Source organism: Rhipicephalus microplus, unplaced genomic scaffold, assembly GCF_043290135.1.
Source record: "Rhipicephalus microplus isolate Deutch F79 unplaced genomic scaffold, USDA_Rmic scaffold_120, whole genome shotgun sequence".
Lineage (NCBI taxonomy): Eukaryota > Metazoa > Arthropoda > Arachnida > Ixodida > Ixodidae > Rhipicephalus > Rhipicephalus microplus.
The window spans coordinates 670555-689681 of record NW_027464692.1 but is presented as its reverse complement, the minus strand read 5'-3'; the positions used below and the strand labels follow the sequence as shown (position 1 = coordinate 689681).

At 45.3% G+C, this 19127-nt stretch overlaps 1 protein-coding gene across 1 annotated transcript; it reads left to right on the top strand.

The window, feature by feature from the left end:
- The first annotated feature begins 6384 nt into the window (after positions 1-6384).
- Positions 6385-16654, top strand: LOC119171919 (flavin-containing monooxygenase 5). The gene is made up of 3 exons (XM_037422810.2): positions 6385-6900; positions 14262-14555; positions 15188-16654. The coding sequence occupies exons 1-3, from the start codon at positions 6568-6570 to the stop codon at positions 16331-16333; spliced, it is 1773 nt and encodes a 590-aa protein (XP_037278707.2). The 5' UTR covers positions 6385-6567; the 3' UTR covers positions 16334-16654.
- Positions 16655-19127: the final 2473 nt, after the last annotated feature.

The window sequence follows — 19127 nt, the reverse complement described above, 5'->3', positions numbered from 1 at the left end:
TTTTTCCTTATTGTCCCACATGGTGAGCCGTTTGTCCTCGAAACAATAACAGATGGCGTGAATATAGTGATAAAGAACTTCGCAAGTAGTGAATGCGTCACTGTCCTAACGCTGTCATACTTAGGTGTTTACAAAGTAGACGCCTACACAATAACTCCATTGCTATGAAGGCTTGCACGTTATGTTGATAGCTAGTCATCGGTATACCCCCTGATTATTACGCGCACGAAATGTCCCATTTCTTTTCAAGCAATGGCTTGCGTGTAAACTCTGCTCCGGCTAAAACTAAAAACTAGGCGTTTCTGTCTTCGTATGGAGACAATGTACAGCTTTTGATTATAAGGTAACGCCAGAAGAGCACTGGTGCGTTGACCAGCCGCTGACACACTTGTAGCCGACGCTGTCGCATGTCCGCCGGCTAAACCAAGCTGTCCCATCTCCTTGTAAAATTCGTAAGTGCCACTATAGAGACAAAGCAAGGACACAATGGCCACAAGAGAAAAACACGCACAAAACGCTGCTGATGCTGAAACCAAAGGTGTATACATGCATGCACTAGGAGCTGTTTTTCCTTCACGCAAGTATCTCATTCCCACCATGGGAGACTGACCAAGACTGGAGTAGATAACACCCAATTAGTATACGCCAGCACGCTCTTTTTTTTTTTTTTTGCTTCCCAGCTTGGACCTCCAGCAGCGCTCTATTCTCTTCAATGTGACGGACTGCGGAATGTTGTTCTGCTCCACTTCTTCGTGTAAAACAGAAAACCAAGCAGAACTAAGACAGCCCGACAACTGTACTTCGTGATACCGTCAAAACCTTCATACAGTATACACTCGAAAGCTAAATGCAGCTCACGTGTCCATGTGAGCTCATACGAAATGCAAATTTGAATGGCGCCGAACTGAGTGTTGAGAACACGCAACCCAAGAAAAATACCTTTCGCACGGAATCAGCGCCCTCAAGGCTAATGCAGCCGCCTTTTACATCGTTACAGTAACACGACAAGCGCCAGTGCTTATTTAGACACTTGCCATAGGAGACCGCGGAAGCAACGTGCTGTTTTCGTCAAAAAAAAAAAAAAAAACAAAAGCGTAAACTAATGTTATTTTTCTTACCTCCGGAATCCTTTTGTATTTTAATCATGTGGCGGCGCCAAACAGGATGCAATGACGTCAATGATGCATCTGCACCGCTTTGTTCCTGGTTTATCTCACCTCGAGTAAGAACAGTGGTGGCGCCTACACAACTGCTAAAGATTCAAACGTAATTATCACGGTGGGGGTGAGCTGAGATTATGCAAGAATAACCTGGTCTGGTTGTTACGTATACGGTGATTTTTAAGTTTATGTTTTTATTCGGTTGTTTTACTTTCTATCATTGTTATTATGGTCAGTCGCCAGGCAACACCTGGTGTTACGCCGTTTTCTCGCTCACCAAGTGCCCCACCGCGTTGGTCTAGTGGCTAAGGTACTCGGCTGCTGACCCACAGGACGCGAGATCAAATCCCGGCTGTGGCGGCTGCACTTCCTATGGAGGTGGAAATGTTGTAGGCCCGTATGCTCAGATTTGGGCACACGTTAAAGAACCCCAGGTGGTCGAAATTTCCGGAGCCCGTCACTACGGCGTCTCTAATAATCATATGGTGGTTTTGGGACGTTAAATCCCACATATCAATCAATCGCTCGCCAAGCGTCTTCTTGTGGCAAGCGCGGTGATTTTAGTAGTGCTAAAGAGTAATGTACTAATGCGCTAAAAAGATCGTTTTTTCTCTTTAGTGTTTTCAAGCGACTGCTTGCTGCAGTGATAAACGTTGTCCGAAGCCTGCGTTTATGATCTTTTTTTTTTTCGGACCTTGAATTGGGAACGTCATTAGATTATTGTTTCCGCTCTGAAGCAGCCGCATTGTTTATTTAAAACAGAATTTCGTTGCGATAGGTAAGGAGAGATTTTAAATGCCTATTCACGATAGCGCCGCGGCTGCATGTCAATACCGACGCAACCATTCGTAAACCAATGTAGGGACTTTGCTAACGCACGCATTAGCGGCTCATTTTCGTAGCGTCATTTAATATCGCATGACAAAACTTGCGTCAGCCGTGTTGTGCTACCCGAGATGCTAACTTTCCAAAAAGCCATGTGCTCACCTCTTTAGTAAATCTATTTTGATAAAATCGCATAGAACTTACAAAAAAAAGGAAAATAGAAGCTTTCGCAAGGCTTCGTATACAAATATGCACCCACGATCTACATTATAATTTATATGTTTATATTTTGTGTAATTTCATAAACATTGCATCTTTACTCCCATAATACGTGCGTCACGTCAGGGTAAGGTCAGTTGTGTACTTCAGCGTCGTTCACTGAATTCTGTCTACGTTGCCAGTGCTGCACATCAGCTTACTGCTAATGGTGATGGTATTGCCCATGTTGTTGTTATCGTCACGCAACTGTAAAAAAGTTGTTGTATAAAGCATATACTGCTGTTTAACATATGCCTGTGCGTACAACATGTATCCAACAGGCCCGCCTCGTGGCTGACAGGCTTGGCCTGGTGGTCCCGATGGAAGAGTCCCCGCTGTTCGATAACGTACCTCTTGCCGGATCCCAATAAAGTTTTGCACCCATCCCGCAGTCACTTTTCTCCAGCGCGCTTGAGTCGCTCGACATTTCATTTTATGGACGCACTGCCTCATTCTCCTTCTTCATGTAGTGCAACCATCTCGTACTCTGGCCGACATTGGGGGATCCCGAAGCCTTGAACGCACACTTGCGCCTATTGCGCCTATATTGTAAGAACGCCAATCCAGGCTCATTTACCTATCGATTACATGCAGCAGAACTGAGGCTGCTTTTCCTGTATACAGCAGCCGGCACGCATGAAAGCTTGTGCTGTTGCTCGCTTCGTCCTTAAATTGTCAACACCCGCACGCTCTTGGGTCGGGGCTTCTACAATTACAGCAAAAACCCAGCTCACTTCTCAGAAAAGTGCGTGCCCTGCGTTGCTGTGAGTGAATTAAACGCGAGACGTTTGTTTTTGAACAGAAAACGAGTTCAAGCAAGTCTTGGTTTCACCAGCGCATGCAAACGGAGTGATTTGCGTTTCTCTGTTACCGGCCCTGCTGAAAGCTTCGTTAGAAAGATGAAGGCAAACGAGTCAGAGAGCATGTGTCCAGTGTGGCTGTGAGCCACATACTCAAGGAACTTGACTTGACTTGACTTGACCCGACTTGTCTCCATGGCATTCCTGTTACTGAATCCTACGTGCAGCTTGAAGTTGAAAACTAACAAAGGAACTGGGAATTGTGTACAGCGTATGGCAAGCATAGAAAAGAAGATGATAGTTTGAGGTTGGTACTGGATATTAAAACAGTTTTCAGACATTATAGCTCAGGTAAAAACAAAAAAAATTTCTATGTTCTACCGTAACATATCGTTATTTTGGATTTCATGGGATGGGAAAAAGTGTCTGAATTCATTAAATGCCAAATTATTTAAATAATCGAAAAACAACAAACTAATGACTGTAACATCTGCATGCTTTCATTTGCTCATTTGAATGCATGAAGGCTGTACTTATTTTGTATAAGAGCAGGGTGAAAGCGGCGAGAACCGAAGCTGGTTAGCAGTTCAGAAGGCGATGCGCACTTGGCCCACTTCCGCTATTCGTGACAAAAAAAAAAAAAAAAAGAGAAGGATGCAAATAAGCTTTGCCGAGGTGGTCTAGTGGCTAAGCTATTTGGCTGCTGACCCGCACGTCGTAGGATCAAACTCCCGCTGCTGCGGCTGCAATTCCGATGGATGCGGAAATGCTGTAGGTTTGTGCGCTGAGATTTGGATGCACGTTAAGCAACCGCAGGTGGTCTGACGTTCCGGAGCCCTCCACCACGGCATCTATCATAATCATAAAGTGTTTTTAGGACGTTAAACCCCCCATATTAATAAATTATGAAGATAATTAAACAAATGAATATTTCAATATGCAAACAAATAAAGAATTAATAAATAATTAATGAAGCTAATAAAACAAATAATAAATATTTTCCGATCCCAGCCAGGTTTGAACCCAGGCTGCTTTCGTGAAAGCAGATGTTCTACTACACAGCCACTTGCTTGCTTGGCAGCACACGTAAAATAAAATCCTCTGCCCAGAAATGCAGTGAAGATAAAGTTCATGCTTCACAAACACGCGTGTCCTGTATACAGGCTTCACAGTAGATGTAATATCGCAGAAATACTACGTGGTACAAGTCTTTATTGACACCCATTAATATTGGCTGTCAGAAATTGCGATCATCTTAACGAATTCATGGTTTAAAGCCAGCCACCATTACAAAAGGCACAGACGTTACTGCGCGTATTCCCTAAGACCACGCAGTGGGGGCATATCAAGTTCGAAAAGATTTCACGCGAATAATGGCTCGTAATTTCAAGCATGCTACCCATTACATATAATTCTAATTTGGTTTCTGTCCGCTTCTTTTTTTACGTTGGTTGTTTTGTTACGTGTCAGTTTGAGATATGCAAAAGCTTCACTGACACAATACACTTTCAACTTTATCATTTGCATCGTAGTAATCCGTAACTTAAACTTATCGATTAACATCGTACAACAAAATGTATGCACTAAATGAGTGAAGTCCGCATTATATAAGGGTAAGATATTGCTATTGCGTTCAACACTTGAAGGCGAAGCTTAAGGAAAGCTTCGGAAAGCTTCGGAAAGCTTAAGGAAAGCCCCCACTTTCTATCAACCTGATTTTCATTTGCAATGCGACGTATAGATCCATGGTGTTACTGTAGTGAAGTTAACGTCGTGCTTTCCTATTCACTACTTCTACCTTAACGCAAAATTGGGCTGGCGCCAAGCCTCCACGCGAAGGTGTAGTGCGAAAATTTCCTCGTTCGTTTGAGGAGGGGAGATCCGAGCCAAACGAGGCATTGTTTACACCTGCGCGCTAAGGCTTCTTACGTTCAAAGGTGCGTAAACACGACACCTCTTCAGCCGGCCGGCACTCCCTTGGTAAGCGATTCACAATCACGCCGAGTCCTTCGGGAAACGTGCAAGAGATGAAGTGTAGCCGCACCAGAAGAGAGGAATCCTCAAGAGCTACTCACATATTGCGTCAACCAGAATCGCATGCTCTCTCTTCTAAACGTCCAGGACCGGAAACTGGGTCAGCGCACAAAGCTAACTCCCTTTCAAAATAAACCCGTACAAAACCAAATATTGAGCAGTTCTAGTCGAAATAATGTCTACAAAGATAGCGAGCACGTTTCGAGCATGCGCGCTGATCGAGATCTTCGATAAAAGCAAATGTCACCCTTCCACTTCCTTTTGGCACTAGCCTTGAAATTGAGACCACCTGGTAAACACTTCTGCAAAGGAAGCCCCTGTTTCGCTGTTGCCGTATGGCTGTGCCGTCCATGGCTACTCCTCTCTACGGCACGCGCTTGTCTTCTTACGCGTTCTTTCTCTTCCCTACTTCACTTGTACGGTGGCCTCGAAGCTGTGGACGGCCTTCTTCTTTTCTCTAGTCCGCCGGTGCGCGGACGAAACTCTCACCGCCTTGTTTTCTCCCCAGACCCTTTGTTCTGAGCGTCAGTAATCGCGCATATAACAGACTTCAACAGCCCTCACGCGAGATGCCCGTTCCATACGCCTATGCATTGTCGTGCACGTGACTTGACACGCACGCGAAGACGAAGAACGCAATTAGATCTCTCCTCCTCCTCGATCCTTGTAGAGCACTCGAATGACTCGACGAGTGCTCGCCTTATTTTCTAGTTTATACGAGAAGCGGGCTTTCGTCGCTGCTTCGTTTAAAAGCAGCGATGCCCGAGTGGTCCGGAGTTTTTACGTAAAACGTGGTATCATAAGATCAGGTGGCTACCTGCTCTTGGCTGAGTCTTAGAGTCAATAGCTTCCTCTTCTTGTGGACTGGTACTGCAAAATGACCCGGATAGTTTTCTGAATTCACGCCAATTGCCATTGGATTCGTTATACTTACTCAACTCACAAGCTTTTTTCAGGAATCATCATTGTAAGCTTCATCACTATCCAGCTGGAGTGGTCCTGGAATCCATATATCAAGCCAAAAAACCGACGGCACGCCCAACTGCATGCCGTTATTGTTTGCGAAGGCTGTGAACCATGCAACGGAAGTGTCGTAGGGCGACTTCTACGTGGTCATAGAATGTACGTTCCTTTTACCCCGACGGTGTGACCCTCTGCCACAAACATGCCACTGGTGCATTTTCTATCAAGTGAAAAAGTTCTGATCAGTGTCTGTGCAAGTTGTGCAAATGGCAGTTAGCTGAAAGTGGGCCTCTTTATTGCAGTAGGAAACGCCGAAAAAAAAAAAGAAGAGAGCCACAGCACGACGAACCTCGCCGTTCAATTTCCAGTGTAAATGCTATACCCTCTGCTAACCCTGTGAGGAGCAGCCAAGAAGGACTGACTCTGGTGGTGCACCTCCTTTCCCTTCCATCTTACCCTCCTCTCCCTGTCTGAAAACTGACAGTCGTCTTCGCATTGGGAAGCCCGTCACTCGAACTCTGACCAGCATGGTTCGCGTGGCGGTGATCGGGGCCGGGGCGAGTGGCCTGACTGCCCTCAAGGCGTGCCTCGAAGAAGGCCTCGATGCCGTGTGCTACGAGAAGACAGAGGACCTCGGTGGTCTATGGACGTACCGCGAGCACAACGTGGACGGCGTCGCGTCCGTCATGTTCTCCACTACGACCAACTCCAGCAAGGAGCTGTCGGCGTTCAGCGACTTTCCGCCACCGTCGCAATACCCGAACTACATGCATCACAGTCTCGTCTGTCAGTACCTGAACGACTACGCCGACACTTTCGGCCTACGCAGCTACGTACGCTGCTTGCACTCCGTGACCAAGGTGAGCGGTGCGACAGCTAGCTTTACGGGTGACTACGGTGGGGGGGGGATAATGTCATTGACGTCAAATTAGAAGGGGACCCTCTTTAACTATAGAAAAAGCTACATGATACCCTCGGGAGGTTCGCGGGTGAATAAGCATTCTACTTGGTTTGTATAGTGAGCACGCTAATTTCAACTTTTTGAGACCATTGGCTTTCACATTCTTCGATGTCGCCTTACAGCTAATCATTTTTGCACTTTGTTTTCAATATTTAGTTGATTTTACGTTTTATGACCTTATCAAGCAGTTCCTAATTCAGCTCTGTACAGCGAAGTTTTTTGCTTGAGAAAACGCGTTATTTGGTACATCATGAACACTTAAGTACGGATTGCCTTAGCAACCTCGTTTTCAATGCTTCACTCGTAGTACGTATGCTCTTGGAATTTATTTCTTCCGCAAGTGAGTGCATGATGCATTCCCTCTCTCTCCTTTCGGTCGTTTATCTCCTTCTCCAGTGTAGGGTAGAAAACCAGACGGGGGTCTAGTTGACCTCCCTGCCTCGTTTCTTTCTGTCTCTCTCGAACTTTCTTCGAGTATATTTGAACCAGTGGACTACTTTCAGCTCAGCAGCAAAGTCACAACAGTAACAAATTGCACCAGTTATATGAAGAACAACCTGTATGCAAATTAGCAAAACATTTTCTGCTCGCTAGATTCGGTAAGAAAAAATTACAAGGAAACACGCAAGTAGTGAGAGTTTTTTCTTACTCATCCTAGACAACACTTTTTCTTTCCCAAGCGCGCACGCACGAGTACGAGAAAATACAGCTAAGAAAGCCAGTGTAACTATAGAATATATATATAGCTGCAGCAGTGGTACACGAATTGTCACTGGTACTGAAACGATACATTGTAATTTAAAATAATTCTCTGTTCAGTCATTACAGTTGCTAAAAGTGTTTACTAAAATGACTATTCATTCTGGGCGCCATTCTCGTCCTGCTAGGAGTAAGTGAGTGAACAGGTAGGTTATGGTACCACATGTGTGACCCACAACTGCTCCACAAGCGGAACATCGATGAAATGGGTCAACATACGCGTTTTATGTTGAAAGAAAGAGAGACCCACATTGAGCGCACAAGGTGTTTTCATTGCCTCACACGACTTTTTTTATTACTATTTCTGCACAGTTATTGAGTGCGTTCGGCCTTCACGATTCATTCATAATCAGAGCGCACGCGTATGCATAAGGCCTTTAGTATAATTGCACGTGCGATTTAATTCAATAACACGAGTTTGATGATGGATGTCATTTTGACGGTTGGAATAACTTGTACTTCCTTAATTGACTATGACGACCTGATTACTTGATGTTGTTTTCATGACGTTGCTAAAGGCCGAAGAACCGGTCATACAGTAACCCAGTGAATATCGGTGCTAAAATGGGCCTCGTCATGTTGCATAGATTTCAGGGGTCAGCTTACAGGTGCAGGTGGGACCTGAGTCAAATAAGAATTTCTTGGTGCCTATAATTGGCTGAACAAAGGAACGAATTAGCACTATTTAACTGCGCTGCCCATGCAGTCCTCTAGAGTATAGTGAAGCATGCGGTTCAAGTCAAACAATAAGCGGGGTGTGTTGAACAGAGCAGTTTGGCTCATCGTAACTCTGTATTACTTCGCGATTAAGGGATAGTCACACCTTTCTAATTTGGTTTCTGTCCACTTCTTTTTTTACGTTGCTTGTTTTGTTACGTGTCAGTTTGAGATGTGCAAATAAGACAGATGGTTAAGAGAAGATGCAGACGGGAAGTGACGAGAAATGGTAGAATAGCGAATATCGCTGGAGCCAGTGACTTTCCATGTTTCATTTTTCATGAAACTGAATAGGTAGGAATTTTCGGCAATTCATGTCTTTTACTGCCAACCGCTTTTTAAAGTTTTACCGAATATGCGGCATGCACTCAATAAATGCGCAGCCTTAGTGACTTCTTGCGATTCTAAAAGTTTCTTCTTACCAAACATAGTCTGGAGTTAGCTTTGAGTTTTAACGCGTTGTCATCGCCACCTTCCTTAACAACGGGGCACTACAAAATAATAGCTGCACTTCTCTAGTACTGTCATGCTTGGTCAATACATTAATGAATAAAATCGAGAGTTATGACAGCACTTCGTACTCATCTTCTTTTATGTGACTTTGTTAGGGAGCCGTCTATTGCAGAAACGAGTTATGATAAGTGGCCCTTTATCTTAGCGACACGGCAAACTATGAACCCATACCCGTCCTGAGAGTTATGCGTAAGTTTTTTCGCCCGTGCAAGCAGTCCTTGGTCGTAGAATGTCGTCTGACTCCAGGTGCAACGACTCAATGGCGACACACACGCACGCATAACCCCCCCCCTCACACACACACACACGCGCGTGCGCACATTCACACACACGCGCTTAGGCGCACGACCAAGCTAGTACAGATATTTAAGTTACCATGACAACATGGGTCACACGAGAAACTTGCGATTTTTACTTCGTTGAGAATTCGCAAAAAAAGAAATCTAAGTAACAAAGTTAGAGTACTACGCAACTTGAACCCCGCAGTCGCAGTACTCGTGTGGTTAAATGACGACATAGGTGGCATTCAGAAGTCTTCCTTTACGCCTGAATGAATCGCGCTGAACTTGCCGGCTCAACATATTCTGTTTACATACATACATACATACATACATACATACATACATACATACATACATACATACATACATACATACATACATACATACATACATACATACATACATACATACATACATACATACATACATACATAAATACATACATACATACGTACGCACGTACATACATACATGTGTGTATAACCACGCTCACTTTTTTGTCGTCTTTGTCATTTCGTGTTGCTTCATTACGCTGCCAGACTGTACCTGCAATGAAACCCGTCATTTTGTGAGACCCATATCGACATTCGCCTCGCCAAGCTGCACGCTGTATTCTCAAATCGCCAGCCTGCAGCGCCAAGTTCTCGTTTCTCTGCAGCGAGCGGCAGCGGAGGCGGCGGTGTCGTCCTTGAGCGGACGGTGCGACTTCCGCCCATACAACGCTATGATTTTCCTGCATGCTCAAAAGACAATGACCTCCTTGCGACGGGCGCTACGAGTATCGCCGCTGCGTCGCGCGTTTTTTCCCGCTTTTGCAGATTTATTTCGTTATACATTACCCTACCATGTATAAAATTACTTCTCTCATCTCCTCCTACTCATTCTACGTCGTGCGCTATGTCTACCTCTCTCTGTCACTCCGAAGATAAAGGTTTAGCAGTGCGCAGTCAGAGAACAGATAAAGACGCATGCGAAGCGTAACCAATTGTTACATTTATGGCGTGTTTAGAGAAAGAGCGGCGAGGAAGTCCGTTAAAAAGTTGTGCGTGACATTCGATTCGATCTCAATAGAACATATGCCGAGTGCAACATTAGCGCAATAGAAACGCTACATAATTCATATAAGGACTCTGTGATTTGTGTTTACTTCGACAAAAAGAAAGGGTTTAAACACAAGGCAGGGTAGACGCGTGCCAGGTATGCTACCCTGTGCACGTAAAAGGTGGGAAGGGGTTAGTTAGTGTTTCCATACGTTGGTTAAATAATGTAATTCCCAATAATTATTCCCAGGAACTCAGAATTGAGTTTCGCAGTGTAGAGTTTCTGCCAGACTTTTTTAAAGTGAATGTTTTATTAGACACATCACCCAGTGACGGCGTCCTTGGCAGAATACGCGGAACAGGCCAGCGCGTATACACAAAATGCGACACTACGGTGTGCTGACCACACACGTATTTGCATGCGCAGTTTTTCAATTAATAATGACCTCTAGATCGTGAGAGACCATCTTGTGTTTGCTGTATGACAATTCGATCTTTTGATGGAGCAGCGCACAGAAGGATACAAAAACACTCACACATAAAGGAGCCGACTGCAAGCGCTGTACTAGAGCTGATGATTTATTTTCTGATGACCCAGCTTACGTACGAGAACACGCACATGGACACTGATAGCAATGACAATGATGGGTACAACAAAAATAATATTAATAGTAATAGAAGCAACTAAAAACACGTGGTGCTGATAATAAGTTCCAAAAAGAAGGAGTATGTGGTTATATACTAAGGTGCAGGCGCGCTTTCTTGGAGAAGGATACCGAGGGGCAACTGAACAGAGACAATTATTACTCCACTTGTCTGTTTCAATTGCTTCGATTATTTTTCACGTTTACATATTAAGGAATGACAATTAGATCTTTCGTCGAGGCCACTTGTCATTTCACGCCACCACGTTGCATTGTTGCCTGGATGTTGCCTGGATGTAGCCTGGGCAGGAATGGATGGGGTCGCTGTTGCCCGTCGCAATTGAAGTGTCGAGTTGCTAAGCGCGAGAATGGAGATCCTATTCGCATCGTAGAGAAATTAAGCTGTCTGGAGGGTGCACTGCACAATGCGAAAGAAAGAACCGAATAAAGAAAAAGATAAAGAGAGAAAAGAAAGAAAAAAGATGAATTACATTAGGCAGACTTAAATTTCCTACTTGTGTGAGTATTTTTAGTGCTGCAGCAAAAATTTATCATAAAAGGTGTCTTTTTAATAACGCTAATGTCTCTTCAAGATAACGACTTTACTGGCTGATCTAAACGGGTGAAAAGCAGTTATCGCACTCTTTCCGTTTTACGCGTTGTTTTTCTTTTGTGGTTATTGGTATTCAATGTTGAAAAAGTAACTTATATTGTAATCAATTGATGGCCGGTCCCCCTGCGTGGGTATGAAGCATGTTTGAGGCGTTGTCATCATTATCATCAGCACACGCCAAGCTTAGCTTGCCCTCGTTTCCTTATGGCTCGAAGGCTCGTGTTATTTTCTTTCTTTTTAGAAACCTCTCTATTGTTGCCTACTTATGAGCCGCCGACAGTAGCACGCCATTCGGTGACAAATTGTCCGTCACGCACAACACAATGAGCATAGCAATGTTTTTGTGGCCGCTCCCAAGCGAATTCCATTCACCTCATTTTTACGTCGAACGTTGATTGTATCCGACGTGTTTTGACCGGCCGTGCCAATGTGCGTGATTAATTCTTTTTTTTTTGCGCATTCGTCATCGTCGTCACATAAACAATGAAAGAAGCCCAAGAACTTGAGAGTGCGTAGATTTAGATTTCCATGTACAGAGCCAAGTTGGGATTTCAAAGATGCGTGCACATCGCTGGTAATCATATTCTCTTACTGGCGCAACGCTTCCTGCTTTGTAGAATATTGTTTTAGCCTTGGAAACGAAGGGGATGGGCTGGGGGTGCCCTTTACGACAACGATGAGCAGGTGAAGAACTTAATGGACTTACGTAAGCCACCGCCATTAGGAGGTTTGCGCAAGGACGCCCACGACGGTGCTTGGGCATTGTTTCATCGCCACTTTGCTTTTCAAATTTCCGTGCATAGCGGTGGCTGTCCGATAATTTTTAGTGTACGTACCATCTTCCCTCTGCATATAGAGACGCAAGTAAATCATCCGCGATTAGGTTATATAAGTCTAGTAGGATTAATATGCGCAAAAAGAACGTTACGTCGAAAGAAGTCCTTTCTCCGTATCTATTAAATGTGTGGGTGTACAATGGAGGTTGCAGGTGTGACTGTGGTCGCAGCGGTCGCATTTCAATGAAGGCAAAATTCTGGTGGTCCGTGTGCGGTGGCTGGTCCGTTCACGCTTATGAACACACTATAGAGTGCTCACATTCACGCAGTGCTCGTTTAACACCCCCGTATGGTTCACTACGGCGGGCGTCATAACCGTATCGTGGTATTGGCGCGTAAAATTTGTGGATTATTATTCAAATATATTGGCACAATGCATGACACCCGCTATGCCGTCTCTCTCTGACTAACAGTGCATTTCAGAGGCAACCTGGTTTCAAGCAAACAAGTCAGCGACAGCGACACAGTACGTTCGCAGCAAACGTTATAAATAACACGCACGGAAAGAACGAGAAAAAAGAGTGTTTAGCCTGGATCTCCAGCGTTTCAATAGGTGGACCTACCATTTTCATAGACGTGTACTTGGACGTACTTTGGAAGAACTGACTGTTCCACCAGTTGGTCTTGCAATCTTTCTGTGCCAAATAGGCCGAATATACATGTCAGACACAAACACAAAACAAAGAAATAGGTCTTTAACTCTTTGCTGGCCTCGAACAAGCTAGCCACCCACCGTCACTTAATTATTTATCGGATTTAATGAATGGTGTTTCTTTGACTTGCGCAACGCTGATGTACTGTAAAGCGCCTTAGCTACAAGTGGTCCTAATTGCCCAACTTTAAACAACTTCTGTCCGCTTTTATAATCGTAGTAACTGCATAACAACGCGATGCTTTTAAGGGGGTGATGTGCTTGCGCTTCAAATATTACGCAATACTTTTTCTAGCGGTGTAAGTGAATGCAAGCGCTCGTCTGAGTCTATTAGGTGCCTGTCTGTGCCAGTCGCCTTTTGCTAAGTTTTACTAGATATATTTTATGGTCGTTTGCTAATCCTAGCTGCTCGTTGTGGCTCATGCGATGGCTACTTGGAAAATACATTGACAATATCGTTCAAACCGCGCAGCCAAGTGAACGACAGCTGCAGTGATGAGCGTGTTGAAATGTTGCAATGGGGTAAGGGGCTCTAGCAGTGTAAGAACTAGACATTGACATAAGAAAACAGGATTAAGCGCTTTGTGAGTGTACTTGCCGTCTGCACTGTCAGAGCAACGTACGCGCGGTCAAATAAAATGGCATACTGATACTCACTTCACACTGCATGCTTTTCCTAAAACGACCTAAATCCTTCTCTGGCCGGCAGCAGGTTTAGCTTGTGCTCGACGAACCGAGACGTAGTGATCATATCAGAAAAACGCAGATTCTTACTTCGTTCTCGGCATTCTCCTTTTTATGAGTTAAATACTATCGAATGGCGTGGTGGTATTTCACCACGTCGTCTGATATATAGTACTTCGGAGTAGCGCCTCCAGATGCCGTGAACGGTACAAACTATCATTTGGAATAACGTACTTGAGTGTATATATAGTTCTGTACTACGGAACGGGCAGTGGAGCTATAGATCGGAATATACCTTTCAAAGCCGTCAAGTGTAAAGTACGGGGAGTTTATATGTTCTTTTTTTTTCCTCTAAATAAACAGTCGCGAATCAGCGCTTGTGATAAACCTGACAGAAACATAGTGCTGCATCTTGTGCACGCTGTGATTCGGACCTGAAGTGGATAATACAAACAGATGTTGGCTGCGAAAATTGTGTTTTCAAGAACTTCGTAAATAAAGACGCTTTTTGCATGGTGCAGGTAAATCCCACGTCTGATCACGATGAGACGGGACGGTGGGAGTTGCTGGTGCATGACATCGAGCAAGACACTGATCTTGTGGAAACCTTCGACGCCGTCATGGTTTGCACTGGCTACGACCACACTCCCGTCAAGACCGAGTTTCCCGGCCTGAAGGATCGGTTTCGAGGTCGCGTGATGCACGTGAGGGAATACAAGCGGCCCGTTGGATTCGTCGGTGCTAAAGTCTTGGTCGTTGGACTTGGGAACTCTGGCTGTGACGTGGCGGTTGAGCTAAGTGCAATCGCAGACTCTGTGAGTGCCTCAAGTTTATCATTGCGAATTTGATCGTGTCAGACCTAGTCATCGCATAATTTTGGCTCAAGGTCTGGTCGACTGATGACTTGCATTTCGCGGCTTGCGTGTGCATGGACTCAAACAATTCTTGAGCTTTCACATATCGATGCGCATACAATTAGACACCTCAGTGAAGTCTCACCAGAAAAAAACGTTCAGTGTTTGGCTATTGTAATGCAATACTTGGAGCTGTGGGCTGTGGTGGTGAGAGCGACGGTGAGTACGAAAACACTCGCGATGCGTGTTACTGCACCCGACAAAGAGCTGTTCAATCGGTAGTGCTAGATGGCGCCAGCGGAGCGTTGCGATCTTTTGTAGCACAGTTCATCCACTTCGCGCGGTGCAGCACGTAAGCGTGGTGTTCTGAAATCATGGCAAGCAGCGCTCCATTGGGGCCCCTAAAAAACACTTACCAAGCGGCTTTAAGCCGGATGCAGTTACCATGTGTTGTGGACTTTCTCGCCTACACCATCATCCTTACCGACAGCAGCAGACGCTCGGAGTACTGTGTTTCGATCGCCGAGCACTGTACAAGGATGGAAACCATTGTTGTTACTATGTGTTGATGGGAGTTTATTTTATTGCGGCAGGTGTACGTGAGCACTAGGCGTGGCTGCTGGACCATCCCCCGTGTCGCATCACGAGGTGAGCCTTTCGACACTGCCAACGTGAGGCGCTCTTGGAACTGGCTCTTCCACCTGCTGCCGTACTCGATTGTGTGCAGCGTGGGTGAACACGAAGCCAACCAGCGCTTTGACCACACCCTCTACAACCTAGCAGCGCAACACCGCATTCATGGGCAGCACGCCACCATAAGTGACGCGCTTCCTTCCAAGATTCTGAACGGAACGGTTGTGGTCAAAGGTGACGTGCGGTGCTTCACCGAAGACGGAGTCGTCTTCGAGGACGACCACAAGGTCGCCACCGTCGTCGACGTGGTGATTCTTGCCACCGGGTACACGGCACACTTCCCTTTCATCGACGACTCTGTGCTTCCTGTCCGCGACAATCGTGTGCGCCTCTACAAGTACGTCTTCCCGTCATTTATGGAAAAAGGAACACTTGCTTTCATTGGAGCCGTACAACCCGAGGGTAGCCTATTCCCTATTTCGGAAATGCAAAGCAGGTGGGTGGCTGGAGTGTTTGCGGGACGCTATGCCCTTCCAGCTGTCCGAGTCATGGAAGAAGACGTGGACCAGCGGGAACTGCGCGTGCGTGAGCGTTACATTCCAGGTAGCAGGCACGCCCGGCAAGTTGACTGGATAGAGTACATGGACGAAATGGCCGAGCTCGTGGGCTGCAAGCCTCGGCTGGGCCGACTTCTTCTGACTGACCCAGTTTTGGCGTGGGCCTGCGTGTTCGGACCATGCCTGCCCTACCAATACCGCTTGCATGGTCCTGGGTCATGGCCCCGCGCGAGGCAGCAGATACTGGATTTTTGGGAGAACTACAGGCTGGGCCTCGAGACGAGGAAGTTGCCGTGGTTGAAACCAAAACCGTGGGGCGCATTGGAAACAAAGACGACGGTGGTTGATCTAAAGGTTGCTGTCATGGCATTATCTTTCCTGGCAGCTGGACTCAGAGTGAAGGCACTGCGACTGCTTTTGCTTAGATGCATGGCACTTTTCATACAACTTGCTTCGTCTCTAAGCGACACTGTGCAGACACAAAAGATGCATTTACTGAAGCCCGATGTGAAAAGTTATTTCAGTGTTTTCTCACGCATGGCGATATGATAGCGGGACTCGTGAATTGTCACATTGGTCGTAGGAATTGGTTAATAAGCTGTGTAAAAGAAGGAAGAAATCAAGCGATGATGCTTGACGTCTGCTTCGGGTGGAGAAACAGAAATTTCAATCACGTGGTACCGCCATCAGTCAATGCATTTCTTGGCGTTAGCACGTGGACTCCAAAGAACTAAATCACTTGACAGTGCGATGGTCACTGTCCAATTTTTATCAGACCTTTACTAATGTACATTTTTTCTGTAGAGATTAAAATCCATTCATCTCGATGGTTTTCCATTCCCCGAGTAAAACTTCTGACAACCAAATATATGTAAGTGCTGTATTTGGTTTTCTTTTCTTTTTTGCAAAGAATGCTTGAAGTATGATCACTGTTTACCAATTGGCTTAAACACACGACAGGTGAACAGGAATGTTTTTTCGCTGACCTTAAAAAGCTGTTTTGAACCGATTCGATGTCTTATTGAAAGCACTGCCACCGCATTGCCCTGAACGGTAAGTGAACTGGTGTTTCGAAATAGTGTTAGTGCGGATAAATATAAAAACGTGATAGTGAAAATGCGAGAAAAAAAAAAGAGACTGCCAATGAAATTCCGCTGCACTGACAGTCAGATACTACGGCATACCAAGAACAGCGTTCATATAAACTTCAGATATTAGGCTTTTCGCTATGTAACACCTGTACATTTCCAATAGGCAACGCATTCTGAACCTAATTGTTCGCATAATGTTTTGTCCATATAGTTACGACATAGTTTAAATGCTGCTGTCATTTTTGGAGTTCATTCCCCCATGGTAAGCAGATCAAACTTTCATTTCAATCACTGTTCAAAACACAGTTTTAAACTTTGAAACTGTGTTTTCAACGGTGATTGAAAATGTCGCTTTTGAATTGTCCACGCTATTAGCTTCGATAGGCGCACTTCCGCTGCAAAGCCAACATGGATCACGAATCGCATCTGTCATTGCTTTTATAGTTCAGCAAACGGGGGCTCATGAATAATAGCGTTTCGTGGGAGAGATAAAAGTAGACCCATCTTACCCCCGCCCCCAAATTTCTACAATGAAATCAATGTGGCTCTAAACATTTACATCAGAAAACCTTTTCGTCGTATGCGTTGAATAGGAGTGTACTTACAAGCCACGAGAAATGGGCAAGTGCCCCCTTAGGTGCTTTTAACAAGCTCGTTTGCCAGAAATTGCAGCATTGGTTGCGAGAGAAGAATTATAGTCTTGTACATGGCTGAAAAATCGAGAAAGATACAAATAAAATAAATAATCGAAATTTGCTGGTCTGAGTAATGATAGAACCCAGACAGTTTGTGTGGGAAGCAGGTGTTCTACCCCACGGCCATGCGTCGGCTAGAAATTAAGTTAAAATAACTTCCCCTGCTTAGATAAGCAGTGAAAATGACGGTGATTCTTTACAAACACATGCGTCCTGTATACAGGCTTCACAATACCACACGTATTATTGCAGCAACATTGCGTGATTCAATCGTACATAGCTACGGATCAAAACATGTGTTCAGAAAAAGTGGGCAACGATTTAGAGCACAAGGTACTCTACTATGGGAGAGATTAAAGCCGTCGTACCAACATCATGCTTTAAAGCCGGCTACTCATTTGCAAAAGGCACACACGTTACTGCGCCTGTTCCTCTAAGACCACGTTATGGGTGCGCAGGACACTCCAGAAGGTTTCATGCACATAACTACTCATGGTTTAAAGCACGCTGCCCAATACATAGCATATGAGAAAACTTCACTGACACAAGCTACTTTCAACTTTATTACATTGTAGTAGTCCACAATTTAAACTTATCGAGTAACACCACACTATAAAAAGTATGCACTAAAAGGTTGTAGTATGCACTAGGGACAAACTATCACTATCTCGTTCATCGCTTAAAGGCCAAGCATCCCTCAGTTTTTTAAAGGCGAAACTCCTTAGGCCGTGGGTCGTTCTCTTCTCCCTATGTAGACACCTATAGTTTATGACTAGCTTAATAGATGGCGTTGTGTATATATGTCTTTGGGAATAATATAACTAGATGGCGTTAGTGATTTTCACAGCCTATCCACGAAGTTAATGATGATAATTTGGCGCGAACATCCACCCATCCATCCGTGTGTCCAACTGTCCACGCGTCCGTCTATTCGTCCGTGCATTCATCCGTCCCCGCTTCGGTCCGTCCATGTGTTCCTCCCTATGTCCATCCATGCATTCAGACACACGGACGGATGGGCCCACGGACAGAGGCACAGACGCAAGGACGTACGGATGAACAGAAGCACGGACCACCTGACGGACACATGGACGGAAGCACAAACGGATGGACCGACGGAAGCACGAAAGGATGGACAGACGGACGCACGGATTGACGGACAGCAGCATGGACGCACGGTTGGAGGGACGTTTCGCTCCACTAACCGTCATTAACTCCGTGGATAAGCTGTGATTTTTTCAAGGGGCAATGCTTCTTAGGGCCTAGCCTTCTCTGGCGATGTACCGGCGTCCACAGTAGTATCACAACACCCGATACAGAGCTGTAAAAAACCACCTGTGCCGTTGGCCTCGCCATCCGTCCGTCCGTGCGTGCGTACGTCCGTTACACTAGCCAGTGACTTCGGCGTAGACACTATGAACCTTAGGACTTAGCTTCGCCCACTCGTCAATATTCACTTCGTGTAGATGATAATGATGATTAAAGGTTTATTTTGGCCTAGAGAAGACGCAGGGGAGACATATCCACGCACCTACACGAAGTGTAAGGACAGGTGGG